The sequence below is a fragment of the Apteryx rowi genome, unplaced genomic scaffold, assembly GCF_003343035.1.
Source record: "Apteryx rowi isolate R43461 unplaced genomic scaffold, aptRow1 scaffold_1836, whole genome shotgun sequence".
Taxonomy (NCBI): domain Eukaryota; kingdom Metazoa; phylum Chordata; class Aves; order Apterygiformes; family Apterygidae; genus Apteryx; species Apteryx rowi.
This window is the reverse complement of record NW_020448126.1, coordinates 6,452-6,955: the sequence shown is the minus strand read 5'-3', so window position 1 is coordinate 6,955 and position 504 is coordinate 6,452. Positions and strand designations below refer to the sequence as shown.

At 58.7% G+C, this 504-nt stretch overlaps 1 protein-coding gene across 1 annotated transcript in view; it reads left to right on the top strand.

Annotated features, from left to right (window-relative positions):
• The window catches only part of LOC112964067 (sodium channel subunit beta-1-like), a gene marked incomplete at both ends in the record, with an annotated part of 7,672 nt that extends 7,540 nt beyond the window's left edge, over positions 1-132 (top strand). Inside the window, one exon of the mRNA XM_026061708.1 lies at positions 17-132. Within this exon, the coding sequence (XP_025917493.1) occupies positions 17-132 (116 nt within the window). The remainder of the gene's footprint in view (positions 1-16) is intronic.
• Between the last annotated feature and the right edge of the window lie 372 nt (positions 133-504).

The following is a 504-nucleotide window of genomic DNA, read 5'->3' as shown; positions in this document are numbered from 1 at the left end:
GTGTCCCCACTATCAGGACGTCTCCGTGAGCGAGGTGTCCCGCCATTGCTACGTCCTCACCATCAAGGTGTCCCCACCATTGAGGTGTCCCCACTGTCAGGACGTCTTCATGAGCGAGGTGTCCTGCCATTGGTATGTCCCCACCATTGAGGTGGCCCCATGGCCAAGGTGTCCCTACCATCGGGGCGTCCCCACCATCAGGACGTCTCCGTGAGCGAGGTGTCCCACCATTGGTACGTCCTCATCATCGAGGTGCCCCCACCGTTGAGGTGTCCCCACCATCAGAACATTTCCACGAGTGAGGTGTCCCACCACTGGTACGTCCACACCATTGAGGTGTCCCCATGGCCAAGGTGTCCCCACCATTGGGGCATCCCCACCATCAGAATGTCTCCGTGAGTGAGGTGTTCCACCATTGGTACGTCCTCACCATCGGTACGTCCTCACCATCAAGGTGTCCCCATCACTGAGGTGTCCCCACTGTCAGAACATCTCCACAAGTGA